The 22,270-nt window shown below is 45.3% G+C and overlaps 1 protein-coding gene across 1 annotated transcript; it reads right to left on the bottom strand.

The window, feature by feature from the left end:
- Window positions 1-5,047: 5,047 nt before the first annotated feature.
- On the bottom strand, window positions 5,048-21,046 carry axin2 (axin 2 (conductin, axil)). Its single transcript, XM_034143467.1, has 11 exons — window positions 20,548-21,046; window positions 18,306-19,216; window positions 16,312-16,443; window positions 14,010-14,112; window positions 12,045-12,185; window positions 11,460-11,959; window positions 11,170-11,346; window positions 10,869-11,075; window positions 10,586-10,720; window positions 9,696-9,845; window positions 5,048-6,641 (listed from the first exon to the last, which is right to left on the bottom strand). The coding sequence occupies exons 2-11, from the start codon at window positions 19,100-19,102 to the stop codon at window positions 6,515-6,517; spliced, it is 2,469 nt and encodes an 822-aa protein (XP_033999358.1). The 5' UTR covers window positions 19,103-19,216; window positions 20,548-21,046; the 3' UTR covers window positions 5,048-6,514.
- Window positions 21,047-22,270: the final 1,224 nt, after the last annotated feature.

The following is a 22,270-nucleotide window of genomic DNA, read 5'->3' as shown; positions in this document are numbered from 1 at the left end:
CTCTCTCTCTCTCTCTCATACCCTGCTTCCCTCTCTCCGCCCCATCCGCATGCTCGCAGACTCTCCACAACCCCTCACCCTGGGAAAAAAAGTGGAAGCTTACAGATTCAAAAACACATGTGGTTAGCCATAAAACTTCACATGCACTCTGTGTACCCTAACCCCCCTCCAACCCCTCGTTCCCATCCCCTCCAACCACCCAGCCAACCGACACACATCTGCCTACACGGAGGAGAAAAGCCGTACATAAGAGGAGACAATGGAGACGAGAGGAAGCGACATCAGGCAACAATCTGAGCTGTCTGTGGTGGGGAGCAAAAACAAAGAAGTTTGGGGGGTTGGTGGTGGGACAATGGCGACAGTCAGAAAGAAGAAGGTGACTGCAGGCTACCATTCCTGCACGGGCCCAGAACAATGCCTATCCTGTGGCCTGGTGGGGCTCGATGGGCACTAGGTGAAATTTAAGACAAACGTAAACACCGAAAGAGGACAATGCTGCTCACTCTCTTTACAAAAGATGCTTTTCCTTCAGCTGCAGGGAGGATGCACACAGAACCCCCGACCAGTTATCATAGCTCACGTCCTCAGCGCCCTTTTAGCAGCACAGCATACGATACGGCCGCGATACACTGGTGGCAGATTGGGTTTCAAGATTCAAGATGCAAGGTTTTTATTGTCATGTGTGCATAGCTACAGTGTAGTTATGACAATTAAATGCTTGGGTCCCAGGCTCCTCCAACAGTGCAGCACAATAAAACAGATAATAGTGCAAGTAAATAAAATAAAATAGAATATAGAAATCGTGCAGAATAGTCGATATAGAAGTAATCGGAATATTGATATAAGTTGCAAACAGATGAATGTTATGGTTCAGGTGTTTAACAGTCTATCCCATTCTGGCCCTCAACGTCAAAACCCCTGTCTTCCTCATTTCCCCAAGCATTTGTGAGAGACATCATCTCTTCAGATTCTTGCCATGTGATCAGGGAGGGAAATATAATCACGTTTTCCTGGAAAAAAAGTCTAGATTTGTTTCAGCCTTCAAATGTTTTAGTCCCATATGTTGGTCGTTAAATCACCAGGCGCTTGTCTTCTAAAAACAGGAGCAATGCTCTGTATTTCTCCAGAGTTATAGACATATGATCTCTTCTCTAATGGTCTTTTCTAATACTACATTTGAACATCTGTAAGCTTCAATAATATCCCTGTTAATTTATTTTTGATGGATAGGTTCTGGTTCTTCTTGGCCAAGCAGCTGTCATTTACAAATGTCAGCAAATTTGGCATTGGTTGAAACTGATGGTGCCGATCTGTCATTGGTTAAAACGGAGTATCAGGCATTATAAAGTCACATGATTGGTCACATGGTAGGGGGATCAGCTACCACAGTGGCGCCTGGCCAGCTTCCAGACGAGGCCCCCTGGTTGACCACAGTTCCACGGCTGTCTGGGTCGGTGCCTGTGTGGAACAACTCGCATGGCTGATCCAGGATCCAAATGAAGGGGTTCAGGACGCAAAATTGGGGGTCTCACTCTCTCGTATCCGTCTATGGTGGAATGATTGAAGTGCTTTTAAATTAGGTTGAGGTTCGCGGTGTCAGACAGTGAGCAAAGTCTTTTCCCATGGCCTCTATGCTCAGCTGTGTGCTGGTTACATTCTGCATTAATCTACATTGGGTTAACATAAAAAGAAATTGTGAAAAAAACGTTCATATTTCTGAGAATTGGAAAGCATGTTCCTTTCTTTGTAATGCAGCTTCTTTGCATGTATTTTGTCAAATCCTTTTTGGAAAGTGACTAGCAAAGTCATGACTGCACAAGGACGTCAAAGCCTCCATTCAACCAATCAAAGCCCATCTGTGTGATCCTGGTTCCACTTCCTGTTTAGGTTCCTGTCAGCCGTTGTTCACAGTTTGAGCCATTGATCTGGCCTCATGTGGGCGGGACAGGTAGCAGACGTTGGATATCATCGGGGGAAACAATAGCAGGCAGAGATGTGGACATGGGGTGGGGTGGGGGGGGGGGGCGGGGGGGGCAGGTTGGCACAGAGTCCTGCCAATTCATTAGAGCCCACAGCTGATTTCTTAAAGTGGTGAACAGTCAGTGGCTGTCAGTACTCGTTGTCTTAGAAGAGTACCTCCTGAGGGCGAGTATGTATGGATTCACAAAGCTAGGACGACGCAGATTTTCCCTGAAAAGCTTTTTTCGGAGTTTTGAATCTCGTGTTGGAATTGAGTGTGCTCACTTGGCATGAAATTGACTCATTTCTCATTACATCAAGCCTAGATTAACAATGAGCGATGTGTGAAAAGTGCCCGAGGCCCCAGACCTCCAGTGGCCTCCAAAGCCAGAGGTCTACTGTGTGTCAGTCTGTAATTTGATTACTTGCTAATTTGTATGGGAATTAGCACCACTGATATCAACTGGGGCCTGCAACATTTAAACACCTTTGTCCCTATCTCTTAGAGGCCCCCCATGTCAACATCTAGATCTAACACCTTTATTAGTTTAACTAAATAATGTGCTGTATGTTATATTCTCTTTAAGAATGTTGTGTTTTATAAAATTAACACAAGCTTACCGAAATACAGGAAACCTTGAGCATTATTCCAGAATAGGAGTCACGTTGGTATTTACCTTTAACAGGTGGCCGTGAAAACCAAGCGACCTCCACTCCATCGATATTATTAAATACTCTTTAAAAAGTGAATCTTGAGTTAAGGTTAGACTAATATGGTGTTTTCTTTCTCACTTCATTGCCAAATGGGTGTGGGCTGTAAATCTGGAGGCTATAACATTTTCAGTAACCTTAAGACTCAAGATTGAAGTCATACAAATGTACACAAATAACTTGTCTTTGTCAAAGCCCTTTTTTAGCAACACTCCAATGCCCTAAAGTCGTAATACCCACCCAAAAAGCACACATGTTCGAGTAGCAGCCTAGAGTCTAGCCCAGTGCACGTTTCAATAAGATGACCCCATCTAAAATAGCCCTCTATACAAAGATGGGTGCACAAGGCCTCCTGACAGCGGAGCGCCGCTCAGTGAGCGCCTCTTAGTTCTAAAGAGTCCAAAGGATGGCCTTCAAGTGTATGCACTGACCTTTGCTGATGAAAGGCCTGAAAATGGTATTTTAACAATATCATGATGCCCTTTCAATATGAAAGGCAGCATAAACAACACTCTTAGCCAACAAAACCTAAAAGGAGAGAGGGTGGCAGAGGAGTGAGGGGTGCAAAATGTGTGTGAAGATATCAATGTGCATGTGTGTAAAGCTATAAGCTATTACATTTATACATTTAAGAAGAAATCATGCAAGACAAACTTGTGTATGCAACGTGATCGTAGCTTTCTTTACATCACACAACTCTGGGTCCCAGCTTACACTGCATTAAGGTGAAGCAGTATTATCTGGATAGAATTCTGTGTGTTCCACAATTAAAGCACAGGGTCATTCATCATTTTCCAAATCCAACCCATAAGGACCCACCGTGACACGGGTGGCACATGAACTTTAAATGTTCTGGAAAGTTCCTTATTCAGCTTTAGCCTTGTTTTTATCTCATGAAGTCCCTAAGTGACACACACTGAACAGTCTGGTGGGTCATGGGCCAGGACATTTGATTTTGTGTTCCCATAACAACATGTCCAAGATGTCCATGTGCCAGGCTAACACATGTGACAGAACTAGCTACATTTCAAAAGCTTTTTTGTTGTTGCTAAATGTAAAATTCAAGCCATCTAAGAATTAAAATGCTTACATAACATGTCCTTTATTACATTTAACCTGTTGTGGAAACATTTATTGATCAAATTGATATGAAACAAATGAGATAAATATCGCTGTGACACTGGTGTCACATCGGGACTTTAACCCTAAACTTTCACAGTAAACCCAAAGTGACATATATGCACAATTAGAAATATTATTATGATCTGCTCAGTTAATTTAGCTGATTCAATTATATTGAGTTGATATGTTCTTATTCTACAATTCAAAGAATGTTTAAATTAATTTAAACCAAAAAATCATCCTCATTAATGAAGTTATATATAAGAGTTATTTTACCATTAAAGCCCATTTCAGATATTTGACACGATGGGGGGGTTCTTGTCAGAAATGTGTTCTAGGTGGTCTATTTAGTCTAAATTATGTTCCCCTTCATTTCCCCAAAAGTAGGTCCGGGTTCATATGGGTTAAAACAAAAGTCAGGAGCACATCTTTTTTAAATAATTTTTTCTGTTAATAATTAAAAGTTAAAAGTTGTTGGCTGGGGCTTTGGCAGTTGGACTTTTGAAGTTTAATTCCAAAAAATATATTTTAAGAAAAAAAAAGAATTGAGTTCCCTGTTTAGATACTGATAGTAACATAAAGGTGTTTTTATTTTGTTTCTTTACAAAAATGTCTGCAACATTTCCAGAAACAGTCACTCGATATGTCTAACTATTTGTATGTCTAAAATGTTTCCTTATTTGCCCAAAATGACTGGACGCTTTCTATCTCTTACGTTACAGATATACTAGAAAGGGGGCTTTCAATCGCAGGAATAAAGTTGAAAAGGTCCATATGGGATTCAAACCTGATTATTGTTTTAAGAAATACTTAAGAGCAGAATTTCTTCTTCAACTTTATACTCAGACTCCGCGAAGATCTATACCTGAAACTTATATTTGTGCAGCAGTGTGTTTCCAGCCAGCCTGTGAGTTCTCATGTATTCACTCTAAGTGAGAGCAGCCCGTACACTCACAGTTCATGAAGGCCACAGGAGGCTGAACGGTTAACCATGTAAACGGCTTGATGAAATGTTCTTATGGCACGCATTAGCCAAGTGTCTCATTTACACACACTTAATACTCTCCGTCTCACACGCAAACACACAGAGGCTCTGGTGGCCAAATTAATGCTGTATGTTTTAATTTCCAACAGGGAGTCCAGGGAGTCAATTAAGAGCTGATAATGGATGCAAATCTGGCAGAGATTTCTCTCTCTCTCTCCACACACACACACACACAGACACACACACAAAAACCATGGGAAGCCATTTGATAATTTGAAAAATAGAACATTTTAATAAAGGCTACATCTCTTCATAATTACAATAATTAAAGTACCGAGGCATCTTTTGAACTGAGCTCTATAGAACGCATAATTTACAGTTTATAAGTGGAGCCAAGGAAGCCATGGAAAATATTATAAAACATGAACATGAGGAAACGGATACTAAAGGCATAAAAATATCTTTTCAACATAAGGCCCCTTGTAAAAACCAAGGGAGTAATAGGACCCTGAAAATTGGGTAAAACACGGCAAGAATCCATGTAGGCACAGCTACTGTACTCATTTAAAAACACTATGACATAGTGTATATCACCATAGTTACCATCTGCAGCTCATAGTGCAGGTTTCTAATACACACAGAGTAACACTACTCTAACTCAGTCACACAATCACATAGGTACGCACATTGGGGAGCACATTATAGAGCTTTTTGTTGGTAAATATTCATATTGATGTAAACACATTTTGGGGACTTTAGGACCTGTTCAGGGCAGCTTCCTCTTAGTAAATACGTAGGCTATTTGTGCGATGCCTGCGCCGCTGAAACAAAGGCACTAAGACGCGACCGATCAAGGCTAACTGGGAACAATCCCAGAGTTGGGAATTAAACATTTTTTCTTCCTCTTTTTTTTCATAGTACACTCAGAGCAGACGGGGACACGGCCACACATCGCACTGCAGTAGTAAATATATTATCGGACTTTAAGTGATTGAGAGCCATTCTCAAAGCTTCAGCAGTAAGCTCTCCAGCCAAGAGATCAGAGATGATGAATCTCCAGGAACAGGAGTGGATCTTTTGAAGAGGTATTTTTTTTAAGTTTACAGTTCAATATGAGGGGCAGAAAATGAATAAAACCCATTTCCTTTGCTTTGAGAACTGATGCTCGGAAGGAACAAAGAAAAAAAAACACGGATGTGGAAAATTGGAGAAGTTTCTCCAACTCCAAGCAGCTTGTCCATGGAGGAATAGAAGTGTTGGGGAGGGGGGGGGGGGTATTTCCAATAAATAGCAATAGAAATCTTAACACAGCAATACAAGCATCACAATACAATGCAATGTACATGTATCTGCATATACATATTAGCGCTGTGCTAGTGAGTAGCACGGGCAGGTAGGATGTCAGTCTCAATTTTTAGCCCACCGCCCCGCTTCTTTGAGGAGTGGTCATTCACCTAGAGTCTCTTGAGTTTTCTCTCCCGGAGAGACAGAGACATTTCAGTCCAGCAACACAGTCTTTTATTTTCTTCACTTCAAAGCGGGCTGTTCACATGATAGTCCTGTGATAGCGACAACATGTCCTTCCTTTTCACTGTCCATCTGCCCGCAACACCTCGACATTCCTTCAACGTCTCCAGTCTTAGCTCAGAGGACACATACTCTATGTTTGGGAGAATATGAAGGGAGTACATCCATTGAGGTGTAAAGTGTCCATATAATCCACAACAGGTGGAGGTGTCAGTCCATCCGCTCCACCTTGCCCAGGATCTTGCCTCGGTATGTGGGCAGCAGGGAGCTGTCGTCTGAGACCTCCTCAAACACGGCTCCGCACTCAAACTCCTCGCTCGCCTTCTTAAAGTAGTACCTGCAACAGAAAGACGAGACAGTTAACACCCAAACACCGCCTTTTGCTTAAACACACAACAAGCATGAGATTCATTAAAGCTTCCGAGCTAAAAGTCAAAAGAGAAAGCCAAAAGTCAAAGCAGCTTGTTGCCAACCTCTTTGACCTTCTTTAAACATCAAGCCTCATTTCCGCCGGCCATGAAAAGCCGCTCGGTACACAGCCTGCTGAGCTCCACTGACTCTCAGGGTGGGACCTGCGCTCTTCATCCCTCCCTCCTCTCCTCTCTTTTACTTCTCCCTTTCCTTTTTCTCCATCCTGTTGTTGTCAGTTGTCCTGGCGAACAGGGGCCAATTAGGCCAGCGTGCAAATGAAGGGGTCCTTTGACAAAGGCTGACATTTTGGGTGCCTGCAAGTCTGCCTGTCATTACCCCCCTGACTCCTACACAACCGCTCGCGCACACGTTGGAGTACACACGTGCACGGCTCTCGCTCGCTCTTCATCCCCGTTTCATTATTACAGGGACAAAGAAAAGAACAAGAGACAAAGTGGGGGAGGAGAGTGGGGGGGGGGACACACTGTGTCCTTCCTTACCCCTGTTCATAGCATGAGCTCTTGCTGAGCGCTATAGGAAGGGCAGCCGACTGACAACTTTCTGTGTGTGTGTGTGTGTGTGAGTCGAAACTCAAATCTAAAAAGGAGGGGCTTCTCGTCAGCCATGACTTCACTGGACCATTAATGATGCAACCCCCCCATCCTCATTTTAGAGGAAGAGAAACCAGCAGGGGTGAGTTGGTGAGGGGGGGGGGGTGTCTCAGAATTCACTCATTAACTATGTAATGGAAAAATGCCTCGATTTGCTCCATGTGTGGGGCGACAGGAATGTTTGTGAGCATTTTGTTTTTAATGAGACGGGAGGCTGACAGAGTCGAACATGCGATGCTTATAAAACGAGCGCTGTAGTCTTTTAAAAAGTCCTCGCAAAAAGGTGCCCCGAGTGCACATGCGCCGTTCAGCGTGAGGGTGGTCACTAATAAAAAGCAGCTTCACTTGAAATACAGGAAGGCTTTAACTAAAAGGGAAAACACCAAGTCTCTCTCGGGGAAGTGACGCGAGTAAATAAGACAAAGCAGATCACTTGGAGGAGAGCCTGACACGCCTCATAATTGTATCCTCCATTCTGATCTGAGAGAGGAAGAGAACAAACTCAAAGTGGAGCCGTCCTACTCTTGAAGAAAAATCTTCAAAGAGCCATGATCTTTTTTTGCTGAGAGAGACAGACAGAGACAGAGAGAGCCTGAATTTCCACTGGAACATGTTTTATGTGGCTAGATCTGTTTCCCCCCCCCCCCCCTTTTCCTCTCTCTCTCCGTTTGCACTGACATCTGGCACCAATATCGTCTGGCAGGGCCCAGCAGTACTGTTCTTTGTTGAACCGCTGCCATGTTGAAATGACCCAACTCCACACATTCTCTGGCTGCTATTAAAGCGCCGTGCAGCTCTCTCCAAAAAATGTGGATGGTATGACACAGGAACTGAGACAGTGAGCCAGAGAGAAGAGAAGAGAGTTTGGGGTGGTGGTGGGCAAACAGACAGATGTGGGGAACTTAGAGCTAAGTGCTTGTCACATGTGCTGATCCAAAAGCACTGCACACATCTGGACAAGGAAGAAGTTTCTATCAGTTCTTTAGCTTTTCTCTCAAGAAGTGGTTACCTGTAATTATTAACACTGAATACTGAAGCCAAGCTTATCCTGGAGACCAGGGCAGTCTAAACAAAAGCGGTTTGATCTTTTCACTTTAATGCCAACTGGAAAGGAGCAATCAAAGTTGAAATCTCTCTCCGCACACACACGGTGAAGCAGAGCTGCCTCAGTCAGGGCCCTGAAGTACAGCAAACAAGCGAATCTGGCATTTAACAATCTGCCTTTCAGAAAATATCCATAAAATGATTACAACATGTGTAAACAGTGTGCACGTTCAAGGCAAGCACACATGCACACACGCACACACACCGGGGCAGGAAGAAAAAAAGAGCCCCTGATAGCATCAGTGAAGAATTTGCACGCTGGCCATTTGTGTGAGTCTTTGTTGGTTGAAATGAAAGGGGCCGGGGCTTCAAAGCCATGTGTATTAAGTGTGCCTTAGCATGGAAATCAATACCAGATGGGACCCAAATCGCTGCAGTTCAAACTCTTCCACTCCCGCACCACCCACCCTCCCTCCCTCTTGTCCTTTTCATTGCTCCCCCCTTCAACATACACACATACAACAACCACAGAGGCCTGAATCTAACTGCACACACACACACACACAGAACACTAACACTGATAACAGAGCTTCACATAGAAGTGGACAAAACAGTACAAAATGTAAAGAAAATATAGCATTTATAACAGATACATATCCCACTAGACGGTGTAGCATGTAGCCTTTCAGCGAGGGCTGCTCGATTATGGCAAAAATCATAATCTCGATTATCGGGGTCAATAATTGATATCACGATTATTAAAAACGATTATCCATTTACTTTGAAAACATCCATTTATTGAAAAGATATATTTGAACAGTATGTTTTTAACAGTTGATTACCCTGAACTTTAAGTATAATTCAACTGAAAAACCAATTAAAAAAAATGTTAAGATTTTTTTTTTTTTTTAAGTAAAAAAAAAAATCGTTTTATTCCGATGATGTTTTCATAATCGTTGCAAGCCAAAATCGTAATTGCGATTAAAATACGATTAATTGATTAAAGTTCTCGCTTTTGTTTTCCTTTAGCCCTTCTCGATTAGTTTGACAAGGTCTTTCATGTCCCCAGGTTATGGTCTCATAATAACAGATTGCAAATTCAGCCATAAAGATCCCATAACACCGAGACCTGTACTCCGTTTGCAGGATTGTTTATACTCCGAAAGTTAACAGTTTGTCGTCAATCATTGTTTTTACATCAAGGTCAATGAACTGATAGTGTTTTATTGCCAGCAATCACAATATCACAGAAGCACCGGCGGAATATAGATCACACCGCTCTAATAAAACCTTATCATCTGTGCGTTTCAATGTCCCGTACACACCTGTAGTTGCCCTTCTTGCGGAGCTGCTCCTTGAAGTGTCCCAGGGTGAGAGAGTGGCTGTTCATGTTCCTCCGGTAGGGGATCTCCTCACCACAGAAGAAATACGTCACCACTGTCTCGCCTCCTACACTCTTTTTACACTCCTTTGTCCTATAAGTAGAAAAGAAAAAAAAGGGAGAGGAAAGGTGTGTTAGAAGAAGTGGAAACACTCGTGATACTTAACAAGATAATGATCCAAAGAGAAACGCAGCAAAGCATCGCAGGATCTTTAGCAGGAGATACAGTTACAGCACCCTGACTGAAGGGAAACACTGGTGAGTGGGTGACCTAGTGCCATCAGTTAGTGTGTACTTATGTGTTGTGGTTGTGTGTGAGCATGCGGAAGGGGCACAGATTGATCAATTCCCCTTCAGCTATGTCCAAGGCTTTGTAGGCCCACTTCAGACGAGCTCTCTTTGCAAAGCTCTGCACACCCCAGCCGACTGCCAGCTCACTGAAGGACAGCCAATAAAAATGATACATATATATGAAAGGGATGTCTCAGTCAGGTGGTGCTGTGACTACACACTCCCCACACACACACAAGATGCATGCAAACAGAGGCAGAGCCAGGCATCCGTGTACAAAGCTTAAAATAAGCTTATTTAAAAAAATAAAAAAACGGGGGTCACCTTCTCTTTACAGTGACTGTATGTGGGTGTGTGCACATGTGTGATGTGTATGTTAAGACTACTCGTCAGTCTGCCTACATGTGCGGTGAGCAGCGCGGGTGCAGGAAGAGTTAAAAGGGTAGAAGTACACTGCAAGGTGGAGGTTATGGCTGAGAGGAGGAGGAAGAGGATCAGAGAGGAGGAGAGGAGAGGGAAGGCAGGACGCTAGAGGCATCGTACTCTTCTGATTGGAGACCGGGGCCGGCTGGGAGTTGGCTCGCAGGGCTGGGATTGGCTTGAGACAGAGGGATGGAGACCTCTCCCTGGACAGGCACTAGGTGGCTCTTCTCTTGCTGGAGACTGGATGTTGAATGCCTGGAAGGAGATGTGACATGAGTGTTATTACTGGGATTAATAACCTCTTTGAAAACCCATGACATCAATCTGCAAATCATAACCAAGGATAAAAAGCAGACCAAAGCTAAGAGAAATATTCAACCGCTTCCCACTAGATCGTGTGTACCTTTGCTTGGTGGTCTTGGTGGAGACCTCCTCCAGTCTGCGGCAGGCCTCCTCCAGCTGGGCCAGAGTGTTGGGAGGGGGCAGGGGGGGCATGGCAGGGTCCTGGATGAATGGCTGGGCTGGCTGGTGGCTCCGTAGGTGGCCACAGCTTCCGCCACCGCCCCACGTGTGCGTCTGCGCAGCGGAGGGATTATTGGTGCTCTGCGTGCTGCAAGGGGGAAGAGACATAAGAACGCATTAACAACATGCAATGGTGGCACTTTATTTTAGATTTAAAAAAAAAAACTCTGGTGACTGCTTACCTGTGGGATTTGTGCCGGCCTTGCCGTTTACTTTCCAGGATCCACTGCAGCACGTTCTGGGAGGGGTCTGCCGTGTCGCTGGGCAGCTGCGAGGGGCCACAGTCCTCCACACAGCCTTCTGATCCTCCATCCTCGGCGACTGAGCGACACACACGTCTGGACAGAGAGCTGGAACGCCTGTGAGGACGGAGAGAATTAGTATTTGTATTTTTCTTAAAATCTGACACAAGAAAGCAGGAAGTAAATGAGATGATGATGATGATGATGATGAAGGGGGGCTTTGAACTGACCCCACGCTGCTGTCTGCTGAGGCCGCCCCACACATCTCTCGGCCCAGGCTGCGGCTGCGTTGGCCCTCCCCGCTGCTGGAGCACAGGCCATGCACCCTGAGGGCCGCCTCCCTTTCAATCTGCTCCGTGGTCTTGGGACTGCCGTGGTGGTGGATGTAGTGGTGGTGGATGTGTTTGGTGCTCTGCCTGCTCACGAGGGTCCTGCCGGGGCCCATGGACAGAGTGACGGCCCCTTGGTCAGGACTGGAGGGTCCGGTCCTCACCTGAGCCTTGACCCCGAAGCCAGCCCGTGCGATGGGCCCGTGCTCTGGGGAGCTGGAGCGAGGCGAGTGGCGGGCGACAGCGGGAGACTGGCAGCCGGGGGTCCTCAGGACGCGGGACAGGTGTTCGTCCAGAATCGCCTGGGGGTCCTCGTCGGAGGAGCCAGGGAGGAGGGTGAGGGGGTGGGGGGAGAGCTGGTGAGCACTTCCCATGATCTCCGTGTCGTCTTTCTCCTCCTCCTGATAACAAATCACACATAATGATCAGACGAGGACGGAAAACACCGAACAGTTGACTTTTTCTAGTTCAAAAATGTAAACAAACCTCCTGAATCTGCTGCAGCTTCTCCTCCAGAGAGTTGAGCGTGTCCTGCTTCCTCTTCAGGCTCTCCAGGCGGGAGATGAGCTGGGCTGCAAACGCCGACGGCTCCATCGGCACCATCTCCTTGGGGGGACGACGCGTACGCTACGTGGAGAAGAAGATACATTAGCCATTGTTTCATCACGACCCCGACTCCTACACAGATCCACACTTCTCCGCCCTCATCTGTCTACATTAACACCATTGGTGGTACTGATCAGGCCCCTCTCGCGGGTACCCAGGGCTACGGGGTTGTTTCAAGGGGTGGCAGGCTGGGCTAGGCCTCGGCTGGTTCCCACTGTCATCATCAGCAGGCCTCTTTAAAGTCAGCTCACTTCAAAGGCTCCCTCGTCAAATATCAAACACTCAGTGGGGGGGGGGAATAGGGTGGTGGAGGGAGGGATGGAGGGATAGATAGATGGGAAGCAGTGGCTTTACATCTAGGAATAAAAGCCACATATCGACAGGGGGTGGAAGAGAACTCCAGGGAGGAAAGGATGAGGGATTTAAAAAAAAAAAGTTGAGATGCAGAGATGTGTGCTCAAAGGGGTGGGGGGAAGAAAATGGAGAGAAGGATTGAAGGAAAGAGATAAAGGTGACAAAAAAGGATAGGAGATCAGAAAGGTTGAGGTAATATTATCCCCCCCACCCCTTTGTCACACACTGGGCACCTTTGAGGTACAGTACAGTGACAGGGTAAGAATGTGTGTGTGTGTGTGTGTGCACGCTTCTTTAAATTATTTGCATTTTTGCACGGGGGCTTTCTTGATTTTTCTTCCTCTTTTTGTGTCCCTCCTTTCCCTTTGTAGTAGGGATGAAGGGGAGAAGAGTGAGGAAAAGAGGCTCTTGTCTGATGGAGCCTGGAGGCTGGTGCACCATGGGAATGGAAGCCATCGCCAAAAATCAGACGCGAAAAACCAAACCAAGAACAAAAGCGAAAAACACAGCAAAAGGAGGACAGTGAGAGAAAAGTGCAGAGAATCAAATCGGTTGATGTCTTCCTTATAGAAGTTACACTATCTGCATATCTCATAATGTTGACAACAAAGGGGTTACCTCAAGTGTATTGTAACAAACTGCTTCTGTTACTAATACTTCTGCACGACATTCCCCTGCCGCCTTTCCTGTTCTTCTCTCAACCTGAAGTTAGCCTCTCTTAAGCCTTAAGCTACCAACTCCCCTCTGACCCACTGAGAGCTCACATGACACGCTCAAACTCTTCCCTAAGATCCCTCACTTTTAGGGGAGGGGGCTGGCTGAGTGTGTGTGTGTGTATGTAGGGGGTGCTGTGGAAAAAAGGGGGCCAGCTCTGTTGGAAGTTGTCACTTCCCTGTGCGTTTGCCTCATTCATCCTTGGATCAAAGCGCCTGTGTGTGTGTGTGTGTGTGTGTGTGTGTGTGTGTGTGTGTGTGTGTCTGAGTATCTTTGTGTTTTCGTTGGGAAACCGGGCTGATTCCAGAGCCCTCGGGATAAAGCGGCAGCGATCTTCCTCATTTCTCCCTATTCTCCATATTTACAGCATCGGTAGGGAAGAAAAAAAACCCTGGTGTGTTCCGAGCGCTGCGGCGATAAACAGCTTAGAGACCCCCCTCGTCTCCCACAGACTTCAAGGAACCCTAATGGGGGTGTAGGTGACACCAAAGGTAGCGAGGGGGGGCTCGTGTTTGTATGTGTGTATGTGCACTTATGCAAGTGTGTGTGTGTGTGTGTGTGTGTGTGTGCGCGAGTGGGAGGATGGGTCTTTGACGTTACTCTTCAGATCTTTGCTGGTGCTGTTGAATTGAGAATGTGGAATACAGTTTGTGCCGTACTATTCATAGAACCAAGAGAGACCCAGAACACAGGGTGGTATGGAAATTACACTGTGGGACCCAGGTTCAAAAAGACTTTGGATCGTGCGCATGTGTGTGTGTGTGTGTGTGTACTTACAGGGAAAGCAGGCAGATAGACTTGGCTGTTCATCCTCATGTTGCGCTGCATCTCCCTCTGTAGCTGCTTCTTTGAGCCCAGTTTATATGGAGGGATGCCATCTCTGGGGGAGCAGACGGATCACAAAAGGTCAATTACCGAATCAGATACACCATTTAAGACCAAACAGACATTCAGGAAGACGCTTATTAGCTAACTGGGTAGATCAAACACAGTTCAAGCCAGAATAAATCTAATCAATTAATTCACCCGTCTATTTGCTTTTTCATCTTCCTTAACTTCATTTGAGAACATCAAAAAGACACTCAGAGGTCAAACCCTGCCATGATGCCTGGTGCTGTTTGTGTGTCGCAGCAGACTAGGTTACAGGGGTCTGAGTGAGGTGGTAAGAGGTTTGGTTTGCCCTAGAAATTACACTCATTTTAATATCTGGCTCCAGCACAGAACTGGGCATCCTTCCTTTCAAAAAGGACACACACTTAAAACACAAACACACTCTGCAGTCACAGTGCGTTCTGTTCTGCTGGCCAAAAGTAGTGTCAGCATTAGCATTCCCCTTCTGGCTTTTATGTCGAGCTGAGGACACTGTTAGCATTAGCAACTCATTATACTTATTCAAAAGAGCTACTGCAGGGCAAGACCCACGGGTGTAGCTAACCTGGTTCAATCTGTCTGAGGGACTGAATGGCTGACTGGCTTAAAAAATGAAATCAAACAACAAACAGCAAAGCTCGAGCATCAAACTGATTCACTTGACAGCTGAAAAACAGTGTCTTTTCTCCATGCTAAACAGCAGTTTGCTGGTGACCTAGCCTAACTGAGGAGCACTTTTCTACTTTTGCTTTGAAATGCCACAGTCATGCGCATAAGCAGCCCCCCCCCCCCCCCTTCCCCTTCCCCACCCCTCCTCCCAAACTTCATTTGGCAAGCGTTGCCGCAGCCAGCCTCTGATCTCCGCACATCAAAAGGCTGGTTTGTAAGATAAGGTAATGTTTGAAGTCTGCGCAGCTGCATTCCCCAGCGTCCAAGCAAATCCATAAATAAGATATAAGCAAAAATCCCCCCCTCCCCTCCACCACTCTTTCTCTTCACACCCAACTGCCTCCTCCCCCGTTGACTTTCCCCTTTTTTCTATTATTTTCTTTATCTGTAAATGAGATTCAAATGTTTATGGATCCTTTAAACTGGCCTAAAGAGAGGCAGATATTCTGATCAAGGCCAGAGCGGGCAGAGATTGAGAATGTGGGGGGGGGGGGGGTTGTGTCCCTGTGGCTGCGGCTTTGTCACTGCACTGGGCAAAGTACATCAGAATAGGACTATATGGGCCTCGGCCTCTTTGAAGCAGGGCTGTCTAGAGATATGCCAGAGCCGAGGATCCTGTTGTAAAAAAATACTCTTTATAGCTGCCGGATTTATGAGCAGCCCGGCCCACAGGTTGAACATCAGTGTCTCCGTCTTTGAGTCTCTTTAGCTCGGTAATGTTTAACTTTGCTGCTTTAGTGACATCATCCATGAAGGCCTCCCATGTGAGATGAGGTAAAGAAGAACTTTTTTCTGCTTTCTGTCCAAAGACCAGCTGACCTGAGCGCTCTTGGCCTTGAGTTGTGCACCATTCAATGACTTCATCGTACCCTGTCACTTGAGGGACACGTGATAATGCCAAGTAATCCCCTTTGAAGAACAAGGCCGTAGGCACGTACACAGATAAGCACCAACTACATGTGGACAGAGGCAATGCACTTGTGCACAATTTCTTCGTGCAGAAAAGATTAGCCAATCTCTTGATTAGTCAATCCATTGGGCGGTTAATCAACAACAGTTCTGATAATGTCCCAATGTTTGCGTGATTGAGCATTTGAGGTTGTAAAATGTGAATTTATGCTGTTTCATTGTTAATTAAAACGTCTTTGCAACAGGACCTGTGGAATCTTATAGACCAACGAATCACAAACGAATCAAACGGTAACAAGATATTAAAACAAACCATTAGTTACAACCCTTTGACACTTTGGGAAACTATTTTACCAACAGTTTAAACTGCTACACTGAATGTAAAGTCTTAATTCTCATTTCCATGTATCAACTCACAATGACCTCTTATTTACAGTTATTCCATTCTTTTTAAGGGGCCACAATTCACCAACATTCCCATCACAGAAAACCATGATTCTAGTTTGGCGATGACTCAACAGCCAGCTGAAGGAAATAACTTTATTGTTTCACTTTCATGAAACACCCTCTCTGGTTGGCATTGGCTTTCAAACACACACACACATACTGATGTTGGTTAATATTCACTTACACACTACTGTCGGTCACGGACATGGCGTCGTCCGTCAAGGCGTCACTGGACACCTCGCTGTCGTTGGTGCTGCTGACGGGGGCGAAAGAGCCGGCATGGCAGGGGTTGATCGGGTCTCCTCTCTTGTATGATCTGGGGAGGTTACAACAACACAAATCTGATTAATACTAATTAACCACTGTGAAACAGTATCCAACAGGTGGGTGACTTTTGTATTTCACTCATGGCGAGGATCAAGACAGGTTATATCTTCTGAGGTTTTAATGACGTGGAGTGTGAATATGACCTTGTGTGAATATGACCTTGCCTATACAGCCAATAACAATATAACGATTACAATATAGTCTGTAATGATTGAATGTGACCAGCTCATCAACAAGCTCGATCCTTCAAAACAAGTTCATGTTCACTAGCAAAGCTGTGGTTCTTTTTAGGCTCCATTTATGCCTTCTTAAATAGCCCACCATTTCTCTCTTTCCATTTCTCTCGTTCACACTCACTCTTTCCTCAGCATTCATCTCCCGCTGTGCATGCATTCTTGCAACAGTACAGAAGGAGGAGAAAAGGGAAGAAAAAAAAGTATAGAGCGGAAGCATGAGAGTGTGTCAGAGAAGGAAAGAAAGTGGAGATGAAAAAAAGGGGGGTCTTCATGAGGGAGAGACCCAGCAGGACTGAAGCTGTAGGCCCCCAGCTCCAGGCTGACCTTCAGAGGGGCTTGCAAAGAGTCAGGTATTTAACACAGCTGGCCTTGCATTCTTCCCTCCCTGCCTCTCTCTCACCCCCTCATTTATCCTTTCTCCTCCCTCCCTTTCTTTCATGAGGGGCACTCCCTCCTCCCACCACCCCTCTCTCTCTCCCTGTATTTCCTTTCCGCTCTCTTTCCCCTTACTTTCGCTCCAAAAGCATGCCTCGCAGTCCCCATCCCGGAGTTTTCAAAAGGAATAAAGATAAAAGTGTGGAGACGGTGGGGGGGGGGGGGGGGGGGAGCAGCAAAGGAGGAAAATCAGAGAAGAATTGACGCAAACAAGTAGAGAGGGAAGAAGAGAGGTAGAGGGTTTGGGTGGGGGGGAGGTGGTTGTTGATTGTGTACTTTAGCTGCTGCCGTTCACCGTTTGTTTTTAAGAAGTCGGATGATAAGAGGTGAGGAGAGGGAAGCGGAAAGGGGAGAAATGGGTCCCACATGTTTTGAATATTTAAGGTGACAGGGGGCTTCATGTCAGAAGAGGGACTACACTCTCACTTTAGGGTCACACTCCAAGAAAGTTACCACACTTCCCAACAACACACACACACACACACCCACGCTGTCAAAGCAGGTAGCTGTCAGTTTACTTAGCCGTACTTGTAAATCAGTCTCCCATTAGCAACAGCAACATCAGAAGCTATAGCAATGTTGGTTCTATTTTGAATGACAGCAACCTTTATAGGGAAATAAACTCCTCAAAAATGTGTTTGGGGTGCAAGTCAATGTGTCAAAGTCTGATTGTACTCTTTCTTTGCAAAAAAAGGGCCCTAATGAAGCTTTAAATGAAACTACAGCCCCCCTTTTCAAAGTGCCGTCTATAGATATGCTACAGATTTACATCCCTGTCAAAGGCTTGAGGACAGTGTGGTACAGGAGGAGGCATAGCATAGCAATGTCATCATCTATTATTTGCTGGCTGGGGCCTGAGCCAGCCGTGCTGTGAACTTTTCGCGTGGAAGATGATCCCTCATTCTGCTGAACTATTTCAAAGTCCCGGAAATCCAGGCGAGCGCCAGCAGAGGGCTGCTGCTGCTGGAGATAGTGAGAGGGGCCAGTGAGCCATGGAGTCACCACAGAGCTCTCTACACACTTGTAAAAAAACTCTGAAGTAGTTTTTAAATTGCAAAGCATGTGTTGCACTTATTTACACACAAGATGAAATGTTGCAGTTGCCTGTAATGTGGATTATTACATATGTTGAGTCTATATTCTAAGATCAATACAGTTTAAAAGGGTGTTGCAGCCTTACCTCTCCATCACCTCCACCGCCCTCATGGACACACTGGACCTCTGCGACTTTGCTGACAGTCCAACGAGAGCTTTGGCTTTGAAATCACAACTCCACTCCTCCTCTTCATTGAGCGTGGGCAGGTATCCACAAACAACTTTCAGGTCACCCAGCCCGTTCGAGCTGACGTGATTCGGGGTTTCTCCCCCAGTCCTCACGTACTCGAGGTAAATGTCAGAGGTTAGAAACATCTGGTACGCATTCTCCTCCATGTTGGTTTGGATCTCCGTCTGCGCCTGGTCGAACATCGCAGAGTCTATGTGTAGCTTCTTGATATTATCCCGTATGAAGGTCTTAGTCGCGGGCTTGAGCTGTTTGGCGACAATGCTGTTGTTTTCGATGTAGCGCTTGTAAATAGCTTTGGCGACTCTCTGCGTTTTGGTATCCTTGAGGTCCATTTGCCTGAATCCATTGCAGGCGAACCAAAAGTCTAAAGTATCGACACATTTCTCTCGCTCCAGGAATGTCCTAAAAAGAAGTGCACCGTCCTGGTCCCCGAGGAGAGAGTGCAAAGACTTTGTCCACCGAGAAAGCGGTGAATCCGGGGAGGCACTTCCCTCTGGCTCCCCTAGACCGTCCTCGTTCCTCCGTGCGGAAGATCCCGGAGAGCCGAGAAAAACCGATTTGGGGGGTTCGGGTCTCATCATGGCGAGTTTGCCGGGGTAGCAGGGCGCCTCGCCCTCCTCCCCCGGCACCGGGGGTCGAGGAGCATCTTCTCGGAAACTGCTGGCGATATGGGCCATAAGCGCCCGGCTCATGGCTGTGGAGGCAGCAGGAGAGAGTGTGCTGTTCGCCTCCTCTGAGCTTCTACTGTAATCTCCTCACTCTCTTATGTCAGCGGGGGAGCTTCTCTCTGGCTGCCCGTCTTCTCTCTGAAACACAAAGTATTGATCTAATCAAAACCAGGTCCGCCCCAACTTCAAAGGGGAGAGACGCAGTAAGAGTCTGTTCATACCCTCTTCTGGGGACTTCTACAGAAAAAGACAGCCTAGTTCACATAGAAAATGTGAGAAAACGCTGCAGCAGCATTACATAAACAGCAATTATTCATAAATCAACCTGGAATGTGAAAACTATTGAGGCGCTTTTGGTTAAATTAACACGAATGTAATAGTGCACATGCACATATGAGCAGAAAACAACCTGAGCGATGCCTGAACTGAATCTACATCATCTTCTATTCTGGTAACAACAAGACAAGTGGTAATCACACGAATGTCAAACGGGACTATGAACTGAACTCCATTAATAAGTCATTAATCCTCCAAGCGGACACGGCTTTATGAACGCTTCCGGATCCATCTCGCCTGGTGTCAGAGTCAGAGCCTGGCTGCAGAAAGCAAGCACATGTCTTCCCACCATCCCTGACACTTTCTCATTTCTGCGTCTCAACATCTCATCACAGGCGACTAAATCACATCAAATTGAGCCTCCCTGTACCTGTAGGACATTGATGTGGGACAAACTCGCAGAGATCGAAAAACGTGACCAACATAGTTAATGGAGTTAACTGGCTGCAGCTGGTGTATAACTCCTGGAGCTGTAACACGCTCAAATATGTTTAAAACACCCTGCTATCTCTTGTTTTAACTATATTATGAGCTGCTTTGTAACATGAGCTCTTCTACACCGTAAAGCATCAACGTTACAATGTATAAGGGGCTCATGTGTAACATTTCATTTGTCACTGACAGACGGTTACATTGCCCAAGTGTTAAACTTGTGAGAAACAGCTCCGGACACAGAACAACTGTAAATCTTCCTATACCGAACCGTCTAGGCTACTTCTTGACAAAATAAGCAACTCTTCAAATGTGCTTTTAAATGATTACAACTAAACTCACATTCATACTGTCACCTAGTCTTCTAAAGTTTCCTAAATGTTACATATAAGGCGAAAAAACAACTCCTCTTGAATGTCCAATCCCAAGTACACCAAAGTCTCAGATCTTGTGGGGGAGGAATTCCACAAAATGAAACGAGTACTTGTTTGTAAGATTATAAATCTTAATATGAAATCAAACAATATCGAAAGGCAAATGAAGTAAATGATACAGACAACATTCGAAGCGTTTTGGGGGCTCCAAGTGTAAGAAAAGCGGTTAATTTCCCCCTGAACATTACTTCAAAGGCGAGTCAACAACACATCAAAGGAAACTCCAATGGGGGCCAGTTTGAGGAGGCACACACTCTTGTAACTTACCATCGATCCACGAGTTCTCTCCTCAAATTAAACTCCAGTTGTTGTTTTTTATCCACAAAAAACGCGTATAATCCACAGTACTCGTCTCCGCGACGCGTACACATACAGTCCGTTCAGGTTTGAGTCGGTTTACGGAGAGAAAAATGCACTCGAGAGGAAAAAAATACCGCTTTTCTCCCTCCTCCTTTTCTCCTCCCTATGGTTTCAGGCTGCCATGCCGCACGGTAGGTCTCTCCTGTAGGCGACTCCAACACCAACTGAGCCGACAGGCTGGAGCAGCGCACTTCAAAGTGAGGAACCGACTGCCGGGTCCCGACAGCTGCATAAAAAACAATTGCAGCTTAATGCCTCAGAAAAAAATGAAAACAAGTGTTGGAGCTGCCCAGATACGTTGCAATCACTCTGGACGAGACATATTTTAAAGGTTACTCGGTTTATTTTCTAAACCGCTTGATTTTTGCTATGTTTTACCAATCTTTTCCCAGATCCTGAAGTTGCAGCTACATGGTAAGGACCTTATCAAAGACAAGCAATCTTGAGCCAACTCCCCGAGGCTTTGGAGCGTCAGAAGTAACTGATCTGCCGCCCCAATAGCATTATCGCTACAATCCTTCTGTTGCTACATACACTTTAAAGACGCAGGGATCCTTTCTTTTCAAGATCCGCATAGTTTTTGAGATTAACCCATTGGAGACCTGGGGATGCACAAAGCATGCACTGGCCTGCATTTAATGGCACGTTCATATCCTCATATACATCGTTGGTCACATTATAGAATACAAAAGCCTAGGAGAATAATGAAACTATGATTTTTAATCCCCTTAAGTCTTTATTTGGAAAGCAAAGAGACAAAGATGTGTCCCTCATTAAGATTCAAAGACTTGCTGAAGACAACTTCAGAAGGACCAAAGCGTACATTAGGCTGATTTCCAGGAATTTTTAATAAAAGTCACTTTAACTATCCACAGAAGTCATTACCATACAGCATGTTGCAATAGAAAATCAAATCATTGTGCTGTTCATCACTCGACAGCTCCTACCAGTGGCAACAAGGGCACATGGTACATAAATGCACACCAGATTAAAACATCTGTTCAGCAATGATACATTCCCTGAAGGATGTTATCATATAATTTAAGCAACAGAAGATCTTTGCTGCTCTGATTGTACAGCTCTCTGCTTTGTGCACAGCCCTTAACCGCAGCAGATCACATTAAAAGGAGTGAAAAGCCCATAGACAGATCAGACATTCAATATACATCCATTGACTGGTCTGACTGAGAGTTGTTTGGATGCAGACATTTTGGACTCCATTTCCTTTGTCCATACTGAAGTAGCTAGCAGTGATGTTACTGGTGAAAAGAGTCAGTATTGTTTTAAAAAGGCATTAGTGTTCGAAATTAGCAACCACAGGAGACCCTTTGTACAAGAGTACACAGTAGGTGTTTGTGTGTCCTTTTTGTCTCAGTGGACAGACATTCAAAAAGTACAGCGCAAACACAGCAAACACTTTGATCAGCCTGTTTGCTAAAGGTGCTGTGAAACGTTCTCCCTTGATGCCCCGCTTCGCTTAAAGGTTTATAAAATAGGACATTGCTCTTGAAGAGGCCATGATGACTAAAGGATTAGTCACCATTCAAAGGCCACTTTATCATGTTCAAATTCTGCACGTTCACATCCTGCACAGAAACAATGCATCTAAATCAAACATAATATCCAGCAA

Source organism: Trematomus bernacchii, unplaced genomic scaffold, assembly GCF_902827165.1.
Source record: "Trematomus bernacchii unplaced genomic scaffold, fTreBer1.1, whole genome shotgun sequence".
In the NCBI taxonomy this organism is placed as follows: domain Eukaryota; kingdom Metazoa; phylum Chordata; class Actinopteri; order Perciformes; family Nototheniidae; genus Trematomus; species Trematomus bernacchii.
The sequence above is the reverse complement of the archived record's forward strand: the minus strand, read 5'-3'. Positions and strand labels throughout refer to the sequence as shown.

Coding starts and splice junctions, on each gene's coding strand:
- axin2 (XM_034143467.1), bottom strand. CDS start 19,102: ATGAGCCGGGCGCTTATGGCCCATATCGCCAGCAGTTTCCGAGAAGAT. Junction 12,186..14,009: donor TCTATCTGCCTGCTTTCCCT/GTAAGTACACAC, acceptor TTCTCCACGTAG/CGTACGCGTCGTCCCCCCAA. Junction 11,960..12,044: donor AGCTGCAGCAGATTCAGGAG/GTTTGTTTACAT, acceptor ATTTGTTATCAG/GAGGAGGAGAAAGACGACAC.